Source organism: Rhinolophus ferrumequinum, chromosome 4, assembly GCF_004115265.2.
Source record: "Rhinolophus ferrumequinum isolate MPI-CBG mRhiFer1 chromosome 4, mRhiFer1_v1.p, whole genome shotgun sequence".
Lineage (NCBI taxonomy): Eukaryota > Metazoa > Chordata > Mammalia > Chiroptera > Rhinolophidae > Rhinolophus > Rhinolophus ferrumequinum.
Genome location: NC_046287.1, coordinates 14,737,453 through 14,756,884, shown reverse-complemented (window position 1 = coordinate 14,756,884; position 19,432 = coordinate 14,737,453). Strand labels below are relative to the sequence as shown.

The 19,432-nt window shown below is 38.2% G+C and overlaps 1 protein-coding gene across 4 annotated transcripts in view; it reads left to right on the top strand.

The window, feature by feature from the left end:
* DIAPH3 (diaphanous related formin 3) overlaps positions 1-19,432 on the top strand; it is a 441,105-nt gene that overhangs the window by 36,448 nt on the left and 385,225 nt on the right. For all 4 annotated transcript variants that reach the window (XM_033105125.1, XM_033105126.1, XM_033105127.1 and 1 more), the window contains one exon: positions 11,687-11,854. In XM_033105125.1, coding sequence (XP_032961016.1) covers positions 11,687-11,854 — 168 coding nt within the window. The remainder of the gene's footprint in view (positions 1-11,686; positions 11,855-19,432) is intronic.

The window sequence follows — 19,432 nt, the reverse complement described above, 5'->3', positions numbered from 1 at the left end:
ATTGGTGTATAAATAGTAAATAGGTCAAGTTGGTTGATAGTGTCGTTCACATCTTCTGTATTCCTGAATTTCTGTCTGCTTGTTCTAACAATTATCTAGAGAAATGTTGAAGTCTCCAAATATAATTTAGGATTTTTATTTTTTCTTTCAGTTCTATCAGCTTTTGCGTCATGGTTTTTGAAACTCTCCAATGAAGTGTATATACGTTTAGGATTGCTACACATCCTTTATCATTATGAAATAGCCCTTCTTGTCCTCAGTACTATCCATTAGTTTTTAGTCTTTGGATTTCTCTGCTTTACTTGATCCAGTTTTCTCCGTGCCCTTTGAACAACTAAGATTTCTTGGCTTCTGTGATTGCAGACTTTATTGGTTTCATATCCCTCTGCCCTTTCCTTTTCTGTCTCTGTTGTGTGTGTTTTTCCTTCACCTGTTTGAAACTTGTTGTTTCTCGGGTTTCTTTCTTGAAGCCACTGCTCTCCTCTGTACAAATAATGCTTGGTCTTTGTCTCCGTCTGTGATCTTTTCCTCAATGTGAGACAATTAATGCACTGGCCTGCTCATTAAATACCTTCATCTGTACTTGAAACTCCACATGCCCCGGTTTAAACCCTTCACTTTCCTCTTAAACTTGTTTCTATTCCTATATTGTCCTAGATGTTTGCTTCACTCTTCTAATGTTTCTGATTATTCCTTGAATTTATTTCCTTCTCTCAGACCCTTCTATTACAGCACTAGTCCCCTTATCTCTTGTCAGGACTCTCACAACTCCCTGTTGCTCTCTAAAAAGCCAGCTTCCTGCGCAGCAACCAGAGTAACCTGTCTGAATTGCAGCTCTGACCATGTTTTACCCTCTTTGAAACTGCTTGGTTGAACCTGTTATCTATAGAGCAACCCTGAGCTCTTTAACAGGGCACATAAGGCCTGTGTGGTAGGATCCTGCTTCTCTAATTTGATATACCCCTGTCAGTGCACATGCAGGAACCTTCCAGGGAATAGGCAGGCGTGAGATAAGTTAGTTGCTGGAGAATTTACGTACAGAAGATAGAAACATGGCTGCTCGTTGGAAAAAGGTGTGTGAAGTGATAGTTAGGGCCATGTAATTAGTAGCTGGTGCTAAGTAGTGTTTCAAATGCCAGCGTTATAAACACATTTCATTTTCAGAACAAGTCTCTTAGTAGGCATTATTAATATTCCCCTTTCTAAAGATGGAGAAACTGAAGCAAGAGAAGGTAAGTAACTTGTTCAAAGTCACACAGGGCAGCCAGGAAAAGTCTGACAGGCTGGCTCCGGAGGACACCGTCTGTAATAAGGGAGTTATCCTGCCACTTAAGTGCTGTCCCTTTCTCCACAAAGAGTGCCAGTGTAAAATCTAGAGGTATATCTCATTGCTTTCTGGTTTTCATTTACAGCTCTCTCTATATGAGACTTCTGACCTTTAAACCGACAAGGAAAACAATGTATCATAGCCATTGGTCTTAATCCTGAGAAAACTTATAATTGTAAAGACATACTGTGTCCAAGAAGTTTTCTGTGATAAGAAATAAGCTATTTTGACTATTTCTAGTAAACAAAACTGAGAAAGGTTTATCCCAAAGGAATAGTGAGTGATATGTGTGACTGAGATGGCAACACGTGAAAGATGAGGTTTTTAAAATTACGACCTAGACCCAGTAACTGCAGTCTGCTCCCAGACAAAAGCACAGGCTTTCCTGGTTCCCCTCAAATTCCCCATGGGCAGTGGGGTCCTGTGGCCACTGGGATGCCACCTGATCTGGGCAGGGGTTCTGGTGAGTGCTTTCAGAAGCTGTCACTGCCTCTGTGGGCCTTCTCACTCACTCAGTACCTAACTGCTACCAGAAAACTCCAGCACATTCCTGGGTGTTTCTGTGACTGATTCACTCAAAGACGAGTTCTCCAGATGAATGTGCCTAACAGGACAGGGTTTTGTCTATCTGCAGACTATTCCTGTACCTACCTGGATGTGATGTGTTTTGTGGGATATATGCTAAGTTAGACATCATACCTATTAAATAAAATAAAATGATTTGTTATCTGAATATGTGCCTGACTTGCAAGTCAATTAATAGAACATACACCATTAACTTGAAAAAAGAGCTCAACTTAAAATAATTATTTAAAATAATTTTCTTATTGCCCTGGTAGGATATAAAGCTTTTATACTATAATTTAAGTTCATTATGCATTTTCATGAACTTAACTATATTTTCCTTGGTAAGTTAAAAACACAGTGATAAAGCAAAAAAATGTATGTTTCCCACAATTTCTCTTTAAAATAATGTATTCAAAATATACTCTTCCGTGTAAAGTAGAAATACCAAGATGGACTGGGCCCACTGAATATATGTGGTGAAATGCATCAAAATAAGTTCTATAAAATTTAAACTCTTACTAAGTCAGGTGGGCCTTTCTGAGCCCATAAACATGAGTTAATTAGAGCTTCCTGTGCTTAGGTTTTCAGTAGTAACGCTTAAGTACTATCTTAGGATTTTTAAATATTTATGATACCGTTTAGAGAGCTCCTCCTTAAATCAGTAGAAACTTGGGAATAAAATCAAGAGCTCTCAGAGTGAATACACTAAGATTTAGAAGGGTGTGCAGACTTGTTTATTCATCCTTTTATCCATTCATTCATTAAACATTCATTGAGTACCTAGAACTGTTACAGGAATACAAGGATGAATAGGACGGTCTGTTCCCGCTGGGGGCGGTGGGAAATGTGCCCCCCATCTGTACCTATTTGAGTGTGGTGTGATGGGGCTGGATAGCCCTATAAGGGTCAGTGGAAGCGGTAAGGCGAACTTTGACCTTGGAAAAGGCGTCATCGAGAAGGCGAACTTCAGCTGCGTTTTGAAGAACAAGTCGGAATCCAGGCTGGCAGGAGTGGTAGTAACCTTTTACTCTGAAATAATTTTACTTCCGGGATATCTACTGAACGGCTTCCTAGTGAAGCATCAGGTTTGCAAGTAGAAAGCAATTGATGTCTTCAGATAATTTTCATGAACGAGGACTATGCGTCTGTCCTTTAGAAATAAAGTGTTAACATTCATTTACAGAGCTAACTTTATTTCATTTTAAGTATAGAGCATTATAATATTTGAATATATGTGTTATGTATTTGAATATATGTATTTAAGTAGATGTGGGTAGATAGAGCTTTGAAGATTTTTGACTATTAAATTTTTCTAAAATGGTTTTATGCTCCCTCCTTCGGTAGTAGTATAGTAGTATTTTCCTTACGGTAGTAAGGTATTACTCCATGGTACTACACTACAGAAATTCTTGTTTTTAGTGTAGAGAACTGCTCTTTGAATGATCAGTGTTAGGAACAGACTGGGATTTATTAAATGTTTAGAAGATGTGATGCCTGGCTTTCTTCCTGATACTGTTGAGAAGCATTAGCAAGAAGCAGTGATTTATGTCCCAGTTATGGAAGATAGGAAGCTAGTCATTAATTTCCTTAACAAATATTAACAGGACGCATGCTACATACTCAGGACCAGTACGTTCTAGGCGTAGTTTAGTGAATAAACTAACAATTCCTATTCTCCGGGACATAGACCCTAGTTGCGTAGATGTCTATTAGGTACTATTCTGTAGGCACGCAAGCACTAGGTCTGCAGCCATCTCACCCAGTGTCGAGGAGTCAGGAAGACTCCTACATGGGATGTAACTCAAGCCGAGAGCTAAAGATTGAGTTGAAACTCACCAGATCAAGTGGACGGGACACGAGCTGTGGATCTGGACAGGCACTAGGCACAGGGAACAGCACGAGCACATTTAGGGAACTCGAGGTTACTCGTTCCGTCTAGATGACACAGGGTAAGGGGGGTGGGCCGGTGAAGAGGTGGTCTGGAGAGGAAGGAATGTTCTGATTAAGATGGACCGTCGAGCCATGGTAAGATATTTGAATATTATCCTCTGAGTCATGGGGATAGGAAGGTCGAAGGAGTTTAAGCACAGGAGTGAGGGACATGACTGGATTTGCATTTCAGGAAGGTCAACAGGACATCAGTGTAGAGAACAGCTCCAGGAGAGGTAGGGGTAGAAGGGCAGTGAAGACACAGAGGCCATTTAGGAGGCGGTAGCTGTCCAAGTGGCCTGAACTAGGGTCATGGGAGTAGGGACAAAGAGAAGATGAACTGAGATACAGTCCACGTGGCCTGATTTGTTTCCTTATTAATTTTCATTAGTTATTGCAATTTAGTTCACTTTTCTGCTGACCTGAGTCGACAGTGAAAGTCATAATCAATCCATGTCATCAACACACACGTAGCTGCTTCTGTGCTTGTCTGTGCAGGCCCACTTTTTCTTATCTGCCATTGCCTCCCAACTCCTGCAAACCTCCCAAACCCTCCTACTTTGCCCTCTGAATCTCGAAGCTTGTCATTTTGAATGTTTGTTTTCCCTTTTGCTCTAACAGAAACCTAGATGTTCTTTGAAGGCTTTACTTTCCTGGTCTCTTCTTCCCTCAAAGGCTTCCAGCTCTTTTTAAGCATTTCTGTGCATCGCTCCTTGTTGGTCTGAACTGTAGGTTTTTCTTGTCTCTCCCACTGATTCATTGAAGGCAGAACTTGACTTACTTTCTTCTTTTCTACCACTGTTTCTGTTGCTGTTCCATATCTACCTACCAGGGGTTCTTAACCGGGGGTTCCTGGACCACCAAGGGGTTTGTGGTAGAATTCATGGTGTCCTTGAACTTGAATGGGAAAAACATTACATCTTTTTTCATTAACATTTTAAGTGAAATTTAGTATTTTTTAAAATTATGAATATAGGCACCTCCCTTCCCACAGTAGAGTTTGGCCTGTGGCTTTATCACCACAGAAATCACAGATGTTTTCAGAACATTAGCGTTATTGAAGATACTTCAAAAAATGATTTATACTCAACACTATGTTGAAATTAGACTTTGTATTACCTCTTGCTATGTAATGCATTCATGAAGATGAATATATAGTACTGTTACAATTTAATATTTTCACAACCCTATTTTATTTAGTTTTCCTTGTAATTATGTATATTCTAGGCATTTACAAGTATTCTACAAGGAGCTATGTATTAGTCATCTATTACTATATAATAAATTATCCCCAGACTTAATGGCTTAAAACAATAATAAATACTTAACATTACACAGTTTCTTGGGTCAAAAATTTGCAAGTGGCTTAAGACGGTTATGGTATAGTACGAGATTACATGGAAATACAGTATGAGAGTACATGAAAATGGATAGATAACTTTAAGTGATATATATATATAGTTTTTCTGGATTTCAGGTTTACATTCACATAGAATTGATTCTGTAATTACAGTGAACTTACAGTTGCTTCATAATTCTCCTGGATTGCATGGAAATACCTACTCCCTTCTGTGTTCTAAGGAAGTGTGTTGTGATCTATACACTTTTTCAGACATTTCAAGTTGTAAGATGACTAATAATTACAATATCTTCCTCTTGTTGTAAATTAAAAAAATAGTTCTCTGTTAGTATTTAAAACATTGTAAGAGTGAAAATTGTATCTTCACTGTCACAGTATAATATCGTAGCTAAAAATCCAGATAGTTTTTCAGAGCCTGTTTTTTGGTTTAATTAATTTTATTTAAACTGTCATTACTGATTATCAGTGTGAGATAATACTCAGTAGGGTGCTCGTTTAGCTTCCCCTGAAGATAAGTGATATTAATTTATAAAACTCAGTACACCCCAGACACAGCTGTAGCCATATTAATTAAGAATGGTGTACCACCTCCAAATAGCATTGTGATAGAATTCCTTCAGTCTTCTGTGTGTGTAACCGGTTCTCCAACAAAGGCAGATTGTGTATTTCATCTGCTTGGCTTGTATTTCTAGCTCATGTTTAAGACGAGAGTTTCATATAAAACTAAAAGCAGGTGTGCAAGTGCACAAATTGTAATAGACACATACTCCCAGCCACATTGTCAAATACAAAATGACCACCATTTGCAGTCAGTATCATGGGGATTTCTGTGGTGTTTTTATGTACAAAAGTATTTTAAAAATTTGCTTTTAAAAGTTTGCTTTTACATCCCATTGTGTCTTGCTCTAAGCAAATTGTATGTGCAATTTCATGAAAGATAAATTAGTGATTTGTTTTCGTTTGAGTAGAATCATAGCAGCATCCCTTTTAAGAAATGAAATTTCACTAGAGCATTTAAAATGATTTGATAGCAAAATTCACTTTGTACCTAACTTTGTAATAGTGTCCTGATTATGTGGAATCTACTCACAGTGCTCAATGGAGCATCACGGACCTGGGAACACTTTACTTGAAGCCTGAGGTATCCAACAAATTCAATTTATTCTTTTAGTGTAGGAGGAAGGATGGTATTTATTTTTCTTCTATGGCTCCTTCTTTATTTTGTCTTTCGTCTCATCTACGCAGGGAAAATAGATACAAGCATTGTATACTGGGAAATACTGATGTTTTGTATCTCATATTACTATTTGGACCTTTGAAGATTTAGAAGCTAGAAGAGGCATATGCTGATTTTTTTCCTGTCTGGCTTTTAGCTAGCTATGCTGGTGATAATGTGCAAATTTATTTTTCCACTTGGATAAAATCCAACCTTCCCCAGAGTTTAGGTGCTAAGCATATTCGGGAGGGGTGCTAATTCTATTTTATTATTATTGTATAAATTCTGATATTGTCTATGGATATAAATGTTGTTGTACTAAAAACATAATGGATTGGTGTTATGTGTTTTTTTTATGCTATTTTACAAGCTAAATACTATGAATTTTTTATGTATAAAGGTGTTTTGGAGCTTGTCTATTATTATTTAGACGTGTAGTTTTCTCATTGTAAAGATTACACAAATGTAATCTTTAGTGTTTCAAGCTCTCAGCCCAGTGTGTAACATATAGAAGGGGTCCAATAAATATTAGCCATTGTTATTTCTATAGCTAGAGATTTTTATTTTAAAAAGTTTGTGTGAAACTTTAGGTAAAAACTAAAAATTCTGAACTTCTACCACGATGGAGCCATTAGATGATGCATTCATAAATTAGCTTGTGAATTGCTATTCCCATTCATTGACATGTTTACATTTATAATATTGATGTTGTATTAATGATGTTTTCCTTAATTTCACGTCATAAGTTTAGCATATTAATCAAATTACACTTCGATGGTGTGTGAAGAGGAGTCAGCATAGTTCCTACAATGAGGGATTGCTATAACTTATATAACGTGTTTCCCCGAAAATAAGACCTAGCCAGACAATCAGCTCTAATGCATTTTTGGGAGCAAAAATTAATATAAGACCCGGTATTATATTATATTATGTTATATTATATTATAGACCCAGTATTATGCTATATTATATTATACTATATTATATAAGACCCATTCTTATATTATATTAAAATAAGATTGGGTCTTGTATTAATTTTTGCTCCCAAAAATGCATTAGATCTGATTGTCTGGCTAGGTCTTATTTTCGGGGAAACATGGTAGAAGTGATGACGATGAAGTATTTCAGAAGACAGAGCCTCCAGTCTCATTTCTTAAAAAAATATTTTTGGTGTCTCCTAGTTTTTTAAAACACGTATGGAGAATTGGGGAACTAATGTACATAGGAACAGTAGCTTCTAAGACATATATTCATTCAGAGACAATTTTATGTTGCTGGGTTATTCCAAAGTAGAAAGTGTTTATATTGGTGAGTTAGATGCCCCTCTTAGCTACTGTAATACATTGTACATACCTTTTGCTACATTTCCTGTATAGCTATATAATTACTTGTTTATGTGCTTGTCTTGTTCACTTGGTTGTTAGTTATTTCCGTCCTAAATAGCTCATTTATCTTTGTATGAGCAACATCTAACAGTGTAACCTCTCCATTGTTCTTCATTTCTTTTTGTAAATCTGGGATTCCATTTGGTATCATTTCTCTTTGTCCTGATAAACTTCTTTTGACACTTTTTGTGTAGTACAGGTCTGCTGGAGACACATTCTCCCAGCTTTTTTGTCTGTCTGAAAATCTTTATTTTGCTTCTATTTATGAAAGGTATTTTCATTGGACATAGAATTCCAGGATGCCAGTATTTTTCTTTCAGTTCTTAATAAATGCTATTCCATTGTCTTTGGCTGCCATTGTTTCTGGTGAGAAATTAGTTATCATTTGTATCATTTTTCTCCTGTGTATGTAAAGTCTCCATTTCTCTAGCTGCACTTTCGTGGCTGGACTTTTATTTTTAATTTTCAGCAGTATGACTAGGAGGTGCATAGTTGTGTTTTTTTTCTTCTTTTTTTAAATTATTTTTTCTAGGGTTTGCTGAATTTCTTGGATCTGTGAATTGATTTTTTTTTTAATCAATTAGAACACTTACCTCCTGAAATATGTCTTCTGTACCATATTCAGTGTTTTGCTTCTGTACCCCAATTATACTTGTCTGACAACATTTCGTATTAGGTCACAGGTCTTGGGTACTGTGTTTTTCCTTTTTCTTATTTTGCCTTTTCCCTTTTCCACCCCTGTTATGATTTTGATAATTTTCTTGATTTGTGTTTAGGTTCACCAATTCTTCCCTTAGCAATGCTTAGGTTCTGTTAAGCCCACCTAGTGAATCCTTCACTTATGATACATTTTTCATTCTAATAGACATTTAAAAAAAATTTCCGTGACCTTGTGTCTAAAATTACCCATCTCTCATGTATGATGTCCACTCTTTTTATTATATCCTTTGTCATTTTTATAGATCTAATTTTAAATTGTCTAGTAATTCCACCCTCTGGGCCTTCTCTAGGTCTGCTTCTTTTGACTAGGGGGCCACATTTTCTTGCTTTGTGTGTCTCACAATATTTGACTGTATGGTGGACATTAAAAAAAAATTATAGTAGAAATTAAGTTATTTGCTTCCAAAAAAGGCATGCCCTTCTTTCAGGCTGCAAGAATGGGGGGGAGGGAGCGGCTGAGTCAGTGTGATCTAGTTCAGCTGTGTTTGGGTTTGCTTTATGCTTTAGTTATATTCAGCTCAGCCGTGACCTCAGCTGTTTTGAGGGCTCGGGATGGGAGCACTAATGAGATTCTGGCAATCTGTTGTTTGACTTCACAACTGAACTACTAGCTTTCAAAACTGTGGGGTATCTCTTTCTGTTTTAAAGTCCTGGTACCCATTTTTAGGGTTATAGTAGAGTTCTCTTTTTGTTTCCAGTTCACTTCTGGTTCCTTGTTTCTTCAGAAAATCTCTCTGACCTGGTGTCCTGCTCCCAGCCTTCAGATGGCACCTGCCTTGTACTCTCTAAAGGCCCAGAAGGCATTGCTGGGATTCTTCTCAAGTCTTTGCCCAGGCCGCTGACTTCAGAGGGCAGCTGCTTCGCATTGGGAGAGAGCTCTCTTGCCTCAGGGAACATCTTGCTCAGCTTTCCTGCCCTTCCCACCCCTTGGAATGTTACCCCACACAGTGGGTGAAGGCTTCAGGGAAGGAGTTGGTAGGTGGGCGCAGACTCGTTTCATGACTGGGCTCCTTGGAATTCTGATTTGTCATGCCGCTACCCCTGCTTCTGTCAACAGTAGTTCATTAAATGCAAGGAGAACTGACCCGGGGTGGTGAGCACACAGTGTGATATATACATGATATACTGCAGAATTGTATACCTGAAACCTATGTAGTAAAGTTGCATAGGTTTCAGGTGTACAATTCTGTAACACAGTGTATATCTCACACTGTGTGCTCACCACCCAGAGTCAGGTCTCCTTCCATCACCATATATTTGATCCCCCTTACCCTCATCTCCCACCCCCCTCCCCTCTTACCCTCTGGTAACCACTAAACTATTGTCTGTGTCTATCAGTTTTTGTTTCTTTGTTTGTCTTGTTCCTTTGTTGCTTTTCAGTTTTATATCCCACTTAACAGTGGAATCCTATGGTTCTCAGCTTTCTGTGTGACTTATTTCGCTTAGCATTATAATCTCAAGATCCATCCGTGTTGCTGCAAATGGCATTATTTAATCTTTTCTTATGGCAGAATCGTATTCCATATATACCACATCTTCTTTATCCATTCATCTATCGAAGGACACTAGTTGTTTCCATGGCTTGGCCACCGTAAATAAAGCTGCATTGAACGTTGGAGCAGATACTGTGTTTCCTGAAAATAAGACCGGGTCTTATATTAAGTTTTGCTCCAAAAGACACATTAAGGCTTATGTTCTGCGGATGTCCTCCTGAAAAATTATGCCAGGGCTTATTTTCCGATTAAGTTTTATTTTTGGGGAAATACGGTACATTTATGGATAAATGTTTTCAGATTTTTGGGGCAGATACCCAGGAGAGGGATTGTTGGGTCATATGGTAATTCTATTCTTAATTCTTTGAGGAACCTCCGCACTGCTTTCCATAGCAGCTGCACCAGTCTGCATTCCCACCAACTGTGGAGTATAAGGGTTCCTTTTTCTCCACAGCCTCTCCAACACTTGTTATTATTTGTCTTGTTAATGAAAGCCATTCTAACTGGTGTGAGGTGATATCTCATTGTGTTTTTTATTTGCATTTCTCTGATGATTAGTGATTTTGAGCATCTTTTCAGCATTATCTTGATAGTGAATTTAAAGACCAATTTTGAAAGATAAGTATGATTGTCTCTGCATCTCATTATTTGAAGACATCCTGTTTTGTGGGTGAAGTGACTAATCAGTAATGTGACTGGTTCTTTTAAATTGAGAATTTTAAGTGTTGTATTTGCCATAGTACTTTCTGCGATGATAGAAATGTTCTCTAACGTGCTTTGACCAGTATGGGGGCTGCTAGCCACATGTGGCTCTTAAGCACTTGTTATGTGGCCAGTGCAGTTAAGGAACTGAGTTTTCAATTTAATTTATGTTTAAATAACCACATGGGGCTAGTGGTTCCCAGAATGAATAGCACAGGTCTATGTACTGTACATATCATGGCAAAAACAGTAGATTCATGTGCAGAGTTATGCTGAGCAGTTCACAAAATCATTGGGCTTTTCAAGCGTAGTTGAAGACTTGCTTGTTTTTATTTGTTCCCATTTATGTAAGTCTTGTTTCTCTGGGAGAAATAGAACTTGTGAAATTCAAGAAAATTTCAATGAACAAGCAATTAACTTTGTAAACTGACATCTCTACATTTTCAAATATCAGCAAACTATTTAATGATCTAATTATAGAAGAGATGCCATTGCAACAAATTCCAGCTTTATTTCCCAATGCTTTAGCCACCCTACTCTGTAGTTACTCATGAAGTTCAAATACAGAGCAGCAGCTTGAGTAAAATGTGTTCATCAGGCCCGCGGGCGATGGAGGTATAAGTAGAATTCAGTTCTTAAAATTCCTAAATCACCCCCTTCCTCCATGGTGGTTTGCACGATGGAAAGGGATCTGGACGAGGGGGCTGGGGGCCAGGACACAGAGTAATAGTTTGATTGCCAACCACTAAATTAGCTAAGTTACCTTTGTAAAACTGCTTACATTGCTGATTTGTAAAGCAAAGGTCACCTGTCATTATAATCTCAATCCTATAATTTTAAGATTAGAAGGAATCTTAAAAACAGTCCAATGCTGAATATCTCCCGATGAAATCAAAGTGATAATGATTGATTGATTCTTCATTTTGGGGATTAGATAAATGTTGAGAAGGAAATACTTACTATGTGCCATTTTATCTTTCTCTGTAGCTGGACAAATTTGCCAGCATAAAAATTCCAGGGAGCAAGAAAGAGAGACCTCCACTTTCCAACCTGAAGACTGCGTTTGCAAGCAATGATTGCTCTTCAGGGATGGAGGAACACCTTCCAAAGCCGCTGTCGGAGAACGAAGTCTTAGAACTTTTTGAAAAGATGATGGTAAGATTTTGATTTTTGCGAGTGTGGTTTGATGTCAAGGCCTTAGCTTTCGGTCATATTTTTGGAACACCAAACATATCTGGAACTTGTGTTCCACAGGGTGGTTTCTGATGTCATTTAAGATAGCACTTTAGGCACCAAAGCTTTACAGTGACAAAAATAAGAATCTGAAGAAAAATGGCATGCCAGTATTTGGTCTCTACAGGACGTATAAAAACAAATACCCGAACGTGTCCAATGATCCATTTTTGTCTTGAATGGATTATCTACGTGGTCTGTCTGCTGGTGTTTGGCTACATTTTGGGGTGATTCTCACAGTGCCCTGTGTATTCAGGGCACTGATTTGTTGCCTTCACTTGTTTGTTTCTTGGTTCTCGGGATAACCGAGCGCTTTAGTCCTGCAACAGTTCTGCCTGTAGAGGCTTGAACGAACTCATTTTGAGTTGTGCCTATTCTGGTGGAGACACTGGGTGTCACTTGTGGCCTTCTTCAGCTGGTTCTAAATCATGGTGATTTTCCATCCGACTCCTGGCCTTCAAGCTGGCTGAATGAATTGACCAATAGCCCACAGATGTTAAGTATATTCAAACCACTTACCACAAAATGAATGCTAATTTTATGTAAATAGGTTATTTACATACATAGTTTCTACCCTCAAGTTGCTTATCTCTTAGGATTCAAAACAAATAATTGAAAAATTAAATGAGTAATAAATGCCGGAAGGTAGTATTTAATATTTAACTTATTTGTAAGTTCAGGGTAGGATGAAGCTCCTTTTAATTTTTGAGATAGCTAATTAGCTTCAGGGGAAACCAAAGTGAAAGGGAAATCATCCTAGTTTAGGGAAATGTAGTAGAAAGGGTGGACTAGAGGCAGGTCCTAACTTAGGTCCTAACTTAGAGTTTGGATAGCAGAGGGCAGGGCATTCTCTTGAGATGGAGAGCAGCAGTGAGCAAAGACAGAACTAGCGTCTAAATAGCTCATGGGGGGACCAGAGAGAGAATGGAAAAATTAGACTGGAGTGATTCTTTGGGACAGATTCTGGAAGGATTGTTCATGCCATTCTGAGGAGCTGTATGTTATTTCAGCATCGTGATTTATTTTGTAGTGTCTGTTTCGCCTATTGATCCTGGCAGTCTTTAGTTTTGGGGGAGATTTTTGCATTCATCTATTTACACTGGAGGATAAGATGTGCTTTAAATTTGAGAAAAAGTTAATAGCTGGTCCCTTCATTACTCAGCTGGAATGCACGGGTGTATCTGCCATTATTCTGCCTTATTTTCTATTAATCAAGTGTCTCTGTTCAGTGTCATACATGGAGCTTCAGGAGAGACCCCAGCAAGAAAGAATGCCTAGTTTATGTCTTCATGGGATTTTTAATTTTTGTTAGTGAGTCCTAACTTTTCACCACTGAATGTCCATTTTATTAGCATTGTTTGACACGCATTCTAACCTTGGGAAATTCTTACCTATTTTGTCAGCTCTTGATGAAGTGCTGATTTTGGTTTTAGTTAACAACCCATGTATGCTTCCTTATTAACTGTTGTGACCATGAGCTGATATAATTTCAGCCTTGAACAAAGAATACAACCTTTTAAAATTTTCTTTTGCTAGCCCTTGCCTCTGTTAATGATCCTTGTATAAAGGTAGCTCTTCTCAGTACTACCTCTTACGATTCAAGATAGTCAAGTACCCTTTCCTCCCCATGCATCATATGTCGAACCACTCACCTGAATATTGTGGGAGATTCTGGAATGGGACTTTTTTTGGTTCACTTGTGTTTACCTTGTTAAGAAAAAAAAAATTTTTCTTTTTGATCATAATTGATGGTGCCATCAGAGTTAACAGAGCTGCTTTTTGATGTTTGATGTTTACGGAGGCCACGTTTTATCACCACAAGCCATTAAGTACCACTACCTGGAAAGTACTGAATATAGTTTATGGTATTCTCTCCTGAACATGATTACTTTAGAAGTATTTTTCTGTCAGTCTTACTCATCTCCTGGCTAAGAGTATCAATTTTAATTAGTATGTACAGAGCAGATGGATATTGACATTTTTGAAGTATTTACAGAATACATATTTAATAACTGGGCCAGATCAGTTTTTAAATCTTAAACAGGTCTCCTTGTTGGCAGAAGATCTTTTGCAGTCAAACTCACTTTCCTAAGCAGAAGTAGTATGAAATTGTTGCTTTCTCAGGGCTGCCTAATTTGCTAATGAATGAGTTTGTCACAACTGTGTTCTTTTTAAACTGTAAGATATAGATTCTTTCCTTCCATTTCTGATTCCTTTGAACATATCACAAGATATTATAGGGAAGACCTGCAGACTGTGAAGCTGAGAAGGGTCTTTTTCCTTCTTTAAATATGGATTCGTGATATTTCTCAGGTTTTTCAGGGTACCACGTTGTGGACAGATTTAAAGCTGTGTCTATGTCTGTAGAGGATGCTAGATTTAGGGTTGGTTTGATTTTTGGTTTGCACTTCTCGATAGTATTTTTATTAATAAAAATTATTTTGTTGAAGCAACATTCAGTAACTTGCCATTTAAACCTTTTGGCATTTGCCACTACTGAGATTTCTTACCATTTAAAGTTTGCCTCTAGAGTCTTTGTTTTGGCATCGTGTAACTTTTAAAATAATCCTTTTTTTTGGGTGGGGGTAATTTTCATTTTATTTTACATTTTTACTTTTTCTTAAAAACATTTAACTTATTTTACTTTTAGTTACTGTACTTAAATATCACCATTCAATGCTGCTGATTATAATGTCGTGTTTTGAAATGTACAGAGGGACTTCTGGCTTTAAGAATGTGACAGATATAGCAGATTATATTGAATTAAGAGAAACTGGGGGTGGTAAACGTCTGTCTATACACATTTAGTGGCACAACTAAACTAGGGACAGGTAGACATGTAGAATTTGCAATTGGAGGTAAAACCCCTTCAGGAGTGAAATGAGGCCCTTGGGTGCTGACAGGAAGCCCTTGGTTTTCAAAGACTAAATCTTTGTCAGTATCCAAAAACTATTTGTACAAAATACCTGTTAGGAGAAACAGTAGCGCCAGCCTCGATTATTGGCACGTGGCCATCTGGATGCTGGGGCTTAACCAGTCTGAAGGGAGCATTTTATTGGACTGTGAACACTTGATTCACCTTTGTCTTCTTAGTGCCTTCACCATGCGTATTACAGGTATTTGTTGAATGAGTTGATCTGTTTCTTCTGCTTTGGTAAACACTATGTTGAAGCAATCAAATTGTGTAAATAGTACACGTGGAGTTAATGTTGAGAGGTGTTCTTAGCTTTACCAGTGGTCAAAGTCAGACATCTTTTGGTAGTGGTAGTCAGTCAGACATCTTTTGAAATGTAAGGTACAGGAAAGGGGAAAAAACAATCAAGAGAACTGATAGAATGCAATGTGACTGTAGGTACCTTTGATCCTTTTTGGTGCAGCTGGTGGGAGGAGGGTTCGCCTTGTACCCAGGGTGCCACTCTTTGGGAACATCCTAAGGACAATTTTTCCTTTTTCTTTTTTTGTCTTTTTCCCTTTAATCCTTGGTATTAAGGGTCTACGCACAGCTATTTCTTTAATCAGATAAATGAATGCCTATTGCGTTGAATTTGTAAGTGATATCTTAAGGGTCATCAGGAATCTGACTGAAAAGAAAAACCGACGAGGACGCCTTTGTGTTAACTCTCTAAGTGTTTATGGACTGCTATAGATTGCTACCAGCAGTTAGTTTATTACAAGTATTAGCATTCTTTACAAATCTATTTTTTTTCTATTCAAAGCATTTCTTATTTATTACAAACTAAAAAAGTGTATTTAGGGTTGACCAGATAAACAGAGAGAGGTTCTGTGGGGATGCTTTGTTCCGATCTATTATCATCCTATTCCCTTTCCCTTAGGTAGATACTGAAAAATTTAGGGAAAGGTGGTTTAAAAGCAATCAGAATAATAACCCAAATATAAGGAGGAGGAGGAAGAAGAATGTATAGAAGTGTAAGGCAATTGTCAAGTTGATTCATGGGTTGTGTTTGTCGGGGGCATAGTGTCAATGTCTAGTGGTTTCTTCTAGATCCAGATAAATGAGAAAATAAATGATTTAGGAGCATTGAATTTTGCCTGATGGGAGTTTGTTGTACCAATAAAATGGTTACAGAGGGGAATTTCAAAAGGATAAATGTTATGGTAATGGGTAAGCATGCTCTTTCACCCGTTAGAAATTGTGCAGGTACATCCTTTTCCAACTGCGAAGGCCTTTTCAGTCTTCTTTTCATCGCAGAAAAGTTGGCTTTTGTATCTTAGTCAAATGGCCATTTTATCCTTTGTGTAATTTGTGAAGAAATGGCCATGTGTATAGTATAGACATTTGAAAAATAAATAAAGGAACAAAACCCTTTTTAATCAGTAGCTGTGTTTTTATCTGAAGGATTACACAACAGTTGTCTGTGATGGTAGGAGCTTAGGCATATACTCGAACAATTCCAGCAACATTATATTCTAAAACAGTGGTGCAAGCTCCCTGCGTATTCATCTCATCTCTTGTTTATTCTGCTAAAATTGATAGTATGTGAAAGAAGAGTGATATTTTATGTTTGTTCTTTGATACTGTCATTAGGAAAAATTGACATTGGGTTTCCACTTGAGATAGTTTACACTTTCTGTACTTTCCAGTTGGAATATTTGTACAAATATCTTTTGAGTTGATTGTCTGTCTCTGGGCAAATGACATTTTCTGGCTGCTGTCCTTTTAATGAGCTAGCCATGTAACTTCTTATTACTTCAAATGGGGTTGGAGGAAGGATACTGTGGATGTAACAGTGAAAATCCAACCCCACTATTGGTAAAGCTGAAAAACATAACCTTTTTGTAATCACATTTATATATAAAAAAAGATTACTATAAGGGTTTGTTTAAGAACGTAGAAATGATGATGAAAAGAAACTATTCTATAGCTTTAGCATATTTATGGACATCTTGAATGTAGAAAAAGTAGTGATAAAGTTAACTCCAAGTTCCAGGTACTCAGTTGTATTTATCTTTTAAAGGTTTTCTAATTTTTACTTGAACTTAATCTAAGAATGAAATTTATGAAATGCAGAACTGGAGAATATTCAGTTAATGGGGACTATTGGAGAGTATATAATCATCTGAAACTAGATCACGGAATCTTCCATTTTTTTATTTGGCACTAAACTTTTCATGGAATAAATAAAAAAACCCCACAAAACCGAAAAGCAAAACACCTACCTTCGTAGGGATAAACCCCAGCAAGACCGTTTGACGTTGTGTGGTATGGAAGATAAATTCCAGTGTGGTTAAGAAAAGAATTACACTTTTAGCAGACATATGGGTAAAATTGTGTTTACAGGATATTGAACTCTGAAGTCTCAGGAGAAGTAATTATGGGAATCATTGTGGACCCCTTAAGATGCTTAACCAGTCTGTGGCTGTAATGATGACATGTTAGCCAAGCAGAGAACTGCTGCCAAGGACAACTAGATTGGCTTTAACCCATGAAACAAAACATAATACACTGTTGAAATTAGATGACTGCTGTTGACTTAACAAGAATTAATGTTTGGTTTTGCTATGGCCTTCTTCCAGTTTTTACCTTCGAATAGTATGCCTATTGAGCCATTTGAATTTTTGATCAATTATTGTACTGTCTTTCCAGTATCCACTTTATAATTAGTCATACCTCTGCCTGTCTGCAGTGCTTTTCCTCTCTGGGGGAAATACCTTGGGTGTGTTCATTTAATTCTCCACAGAGTCGATCATTTTAAATGTAACCTGACTCTCTGTGGTGTTAAGTATCCCAAGCAACTTGCTGTAAATTTAATGAGCATGCTGTCTTGTAAGACCCACATCCATGAATGAAAATAGTGAGTCAAACATTTGTAATTCAGTTGGAAAAAATGTCCACTCTGTGTTTGCCAGCCTCTTCTCGATCGATGGCTGCTTAGCTCTCTAACTAATTGCCTGTGTGTGCATCAGTGTTAAGGTTACATCCTTCCCCTCTCGGTTTTGCAAAAGAAAACGTGGGAAGTTTTGCTTTGTACCAGTATTTCATCAGCGTAGGATGGAATCAAGGTGTGTAAGACCACAGCAAACTTGTAATTTCCTGGTTTGTAGGCACTTCTGGCCCCATCCAGCACATAAGAGGAATCCGTTGGAGTATCTTAAAAGCTGTTGGCTTCACTACATGCCCTTGCCCTGGTTTCCAGGTCATGGTTGCCACTGACCCATTTGGTGTGTTGTGCAGGTTAGAAAAAGGTGTTCCCCTTCGTTCCTCTGAGCGACACAGCACCACACACAGTCACACAGTGTGGTGGGTGACGATGGGTGTGGGATCTCAGCCCCAGTCACCCCGTGGCCGGTACCGCCCTGTTTCAGAGGTGGCGTGTGGCTCTGCTCGTGTTCCCTGAAAACACGACGGGTTTCAGTTTGGCCAGTGTTACTGTATCAGTGCCACTGCCTGAAGAGTCCACCTCTGGAGCTGGACCTTGTTCCTGGTGCTGTTTTAGGCTGCGGTTGTGAGTATTAGCTCTAGCTCCAGTTCCTAGAAAATTATCTGATTTCACGTGTTTGTCCCAAAGTAGAATTAGCCAATTTTATTTGGGAACTTCTGTTGCATCTCATTTATTTAACAAATATCTAAAAAATAACCACTGTGGTATATGCACTGTGAAAGGGGCAGCAAGTGTAGAAAAATTCTTTTAAAAGTCATCTGAAGGAGAAAAAAGGAAGTCATATATAAAGAAAAGCTAGGGTTGAGGAAGCCTCTTTTTTCTTTTAATTATAATCCATTAAGTGTTAGCATGTTTATATACTGAGGCCCAACCTTAACTTAGAATTCGATGAAACAGGATTATAAAAGGATAATTGATGTGCAGTGTCCTTTGAGGAGGTGAGAGGAAAGAGGATCCAGAGCATAAATAAAGGGGATTATCTTTGGTAGATGAAGGAACTGGTAACGGAAGATTAGTGTGCAAATAAATCGGTAATACAGGAAACAGGAAATTGAATGATCGTTTTCTTTTCACAGAGGAATAGAAATTTGCTTGCTGAAAATGATAGCTAGGAGTGGTAGTTTCATAGCTCCTGGAGAAGGGCAGGTCTGAAATAAGTACCTCAGGCCACATGACAAGGAAAGACTAGGAGGATTTCCTGCAATGTTGTAGGAAGTGATGGATCGTGGAGTTAGTCTGCATTGGGAGGAAACGGAGGGCGTCCTCCAACCGGAGGTTTCATTGAGGTCAAGAGCAAGGTGACTGGGCGTGGGAGATGTGTAAAAAAAAAAAAGGAGATCGGAGAAAAGGATCACGCTGATCCTGGGGATACGTGAGGCGGAACAGCTTTGAGCCAATGACGAGGTTCAGGTGCGGTCATGAAGGTGCCGCTGAGGAAGGTGGAAGTGAAGCCTGAAGGCAGTGGGGATTTCAGGGACGGGGTGGCAAGGATGGGGTGGCACAGGGGGCAACACGAGGTCTTGGCAACCTAAGTGTCGAGTCGGACAGTATCAGCTCAAAGGAAATGGGATAAGAGAGACCAGAGTGCAAATGGAAGCGG